The sequence below is a fragment of the Mandrillus leucophaeus genome, unplaced genomic scaffold (genome assembly GCF_000951045.1).
Source record: "Mandrillus leucophaeus isolate KB7577 unplaced genomic scaffold, Mleu.le_1.0 Scaffold74, whole genome shotgun sequence".
Lineage (NCBI taxonomy): Eukaryota > Metazoa > Chordata > Mammalia > Primates > Cercopithecidae > Mandrillus > Mandrillus leucophaeus.
In genome coordinates, this window is record NW_012108030.1 from 2359600 (window position 1) to 2362663 (window position 3064).

Consider the following 3064-nt stretch of genomic DNA (forward strand, 5'->3'; position numbering starts at 1 on the left):
AAAAAAAAAAAAAAAAAAAAAATCTCATTAAAAGTCAAATTGGGCTGGGCATGGTGTCTCACACCTATAAGCTCAGCACTTTAGGAGGCCAATGCAGGTGGATCACTTGAGGTCAGGAGTTCAAGACCAGCCTAGCCAACATGGCGAAAGCCCATCTCTACTAAAAATACAAAAATTAGCCAGGCATGGTGGTGTGCACCTGTAATCCCAGCTACTCGGGAGCCTGAGGCAGGAGAATCACTTGAACCCCAGAGGTGGAGGTTGCAGTGAGCCGAGATCACGCCACTACATTCTAGCCTGGGCGACAGAGCAAGACTCCATCTCAAAAAAAAAAAAAAAAAGTCAAATTGACTTTTGGTGTATGTGTCCAGTGTTATGAATTTTAAGGCACAAAGGTCCTTGCACAGGCTGCAGCCACCACATATGCAAAACAGCTCAACGCTCCAAGCACCTCCCTCAAGTTGACCCTGTGTCACCTTTGCTTCGCGCTCCACAGGCCCTGGCACCCACTGGTCTGCTCTGTCACTACAGCTCTATGGCTGGAAGGGCTGACCTGGCCCAGCCTCTGCCCCAGGAGCGCATGGCCCCAGCACTCACCCATAACCCCCAAACTCACCCACATAATGGTCAATCTCCAGCTGTTGGAAGATGAGGGGCTCTGTCTGGGGGTCCAGGGGGGGTGGTGTGGGCCGATGCCAGCGAGGATCTATGGCTGATGGTGGGACCTGCCCTGGTGGGGGAAGGGAAGGAAGTGGGGTACACGGAGTCATGGTCTTCCCCGGCCAGGATGGCATGTGATTCTGAAAGGAGCCAGGCAGAGGTGGCGGTCTGGGTCAGGCAGGAAACTTGGAAGAGAATGGGGGTCAAGGGTCAGGTCCAGAATCACTGCAGGCCACACAGGCGGCATGGGGGGAAAGGGCAGTCCTTTGTAGGATTCAAAGTTGGCAAGAGTGGGGTCACAGGTCAGCTTTGCAGCTGACTCTTGGACCAAAGGCAAGACCAGGAGCAATGGGTTGGGCAGCATGGGCTTCCAGCTCCAAGACTTACCGTCTGCAACCCCCTCTAGGACTGACTGCAGTTCCTCCTCCTCCTGCTCCTGCAGCCTGTGCTCTGCCTCCATCTCCTCCATCAGTGCCAGGTCCTCCTCGAATTGGGATGGCGGAAGTGCATCATCATCGTCCCAGAGGCTCCCACGGGCCCGCTTTGGGGGCACCCCGGGCCCTGGGCCTGGCCGCCGCTTGCCATCCATCCTGTTGGGCAAGTTGGAGCTTGGTGGAGGTTCTGACCAGAGACATCTCTTACCCTGTCTTCTCCATGGCATCCCATGCACCCACCATGACCATGAGCCTTTTCCTACTCTGGAGTGGCTGTACTAACACAGCTCTGCACCCTGCAGGCAGCAGGGTGGGAGCACATTCCAGATGCTCAACTGTTAGCTATTGCAGTGGCAGGCCATTCGACTCCCTGACCCTCTCTCCCATCACACTAGGTCCTTAGCACATCTCTCTCTTTTTTTTTTGAGATGGAATTGTGCTCTTGTCACCTAGGCTGGAGTGCAATGACATGATCTCGGCTCACTGCAAACTCCACTCCCAGGTTCAAGCGATTCTCCCCTCAGCCTCCCGGGTAGCTGGGATTACAGGCGCCCACCACTACACCCAGCTAATTTTTGTGTTTTGAGTAGAGATGGGGTTTCGCCATGTTGGTCAGGCTGGTCTTGAACTCCTGACCTCAGGTAATCCGCCCACCTCAGCCTCCCAAAGTGCTGGGATTATAGCCCCCACGCCCGGCCTTAGCACATCTCTTTATTTCCCATAAACCTCTGTCTCCGATGCCCTCACCTACCAACCATGTGCCCAGGTCATCTGCCATTGAAATGACAAAAACTGCAATTACTTTTGCACCAACCTAAATGCTTTGACGTAATCTCAAATGCCTAGAACTCCTGTATGCCCTTCCCCAGGCTCCCCAGTGGTCAGTGTGTTATGTGTGTGCTTCCTCACCGCCTCTCTCTGCCCTCCCACATGTGTGGCGTGCACACTATATTATTACTTCTTTTCCTGAGTAATTTGAGAGTTTCTAGCAGATCCCATACCCCTGCACACTTCAGCATGTAGTGCCTAAGAATAAGGAATTCCCTTCACTGAGCAAAGTACGATACAATCTAGGACATTTAACACTGACTCAAGGATGATATAAAATAAAGGGCACCTTTCCCAATTTCTCCAACTGTCTCCAAAATGCCGTTTATAGTAACCTGCTTTCTCCCCCAGTCTAGGACCCACAGTAGCAAACAAAACACACACAAATCACATACAGACTGCTACTTATATATGTGTCTTTTTCTTTTCTTTCTTTTTTTTTTTTGTAAGATGGAATCAGGGCTGGGTACGGTGGCTCACGCCTGTAATCCCAGCACTTTGGGAGACTGAGGCGGGCGATCACAAGGTCAGGAGTTCGAGACCAGCCTGACTAACATGGTGAAATCCCATCTCTACTAAAAATACAAAAATTAGCCGGGCGTGGTGGCAGGCGCCTGTAATCCCAGCTACTCAGAAGGCTGAGACAGGAGAATCCTTGAACCCGGGAGGCGGAGGTTGCAGTGAGCCGAGATCATGCCATTGCACTCCAGCCTGGGCCACAGAACAAGACACTGTCTCAAACAAACAAATAAAAAAGACGGAATCTCACTCTTGTTGCCCAGGCTAGAGTGCAGTGCCGCAATCTCAACTCACTGCAACTTCCGCCTCCTGGGTCCCAGTTCAAGCAATTCTCCTGCCTCAGCCTCCCCAGTAGCTGGGATTACAAGCATGCGCCACCATGTCCAGCTAATTTTTGTATTTTCAGTGGAGACGGGGTTTCACCATGTTGGCCAGGTTGGTCTTGAACTCCTGACCTCAAGTGATCCACCCTCCTTGGGGCCTCCCAAAGTGCTGAGATTTCAGGCATGAGCCACGGCGCCTGGCCTCTGTTTTCTTATTTTTTGAGATGGAGTCTCGCTCTGTTACTGAGGCTGGAGTGCAGTGGTGCAATCTCAGCTGCAACCTCTGCCTCCCAGGTTCAA

The 3064-nt window shown here is 52.3% G+C and overlaps 1 protein-coding gene across 2 annotated transcripts in view; it reads right to left on the reverse strand.

The window, feature by feature from the left end:
* POLD1 (polymerase (DNA directed), delta 1, catalytic subunit) overlaps nt 1-3064 on the reverse strand; it is a 41317-nt gene that overhangs the window by 26040 nt on the left and 12213 nt on the right. For both annotated transcript variants that reach the window (XR_001004436.1, XM_011965983.1), the window contains exons 2-3: nt 1048-1250; nt 617-730 (exon numbers count right to left, since the gene is read on the reverse strand). Coding sequence is in view for 1 of the 2 variants with exons in the window: in XM_011965983.1 (XP_011821373.1) it covers nt 617-730; nt 1048-1249 (316 nt within the window). In the remaining variant the exon portion in view is untranslated. The remainder of the gene's footprint in view (nt 1-616; nt 731-1047; nt 1251-3064) is intronic.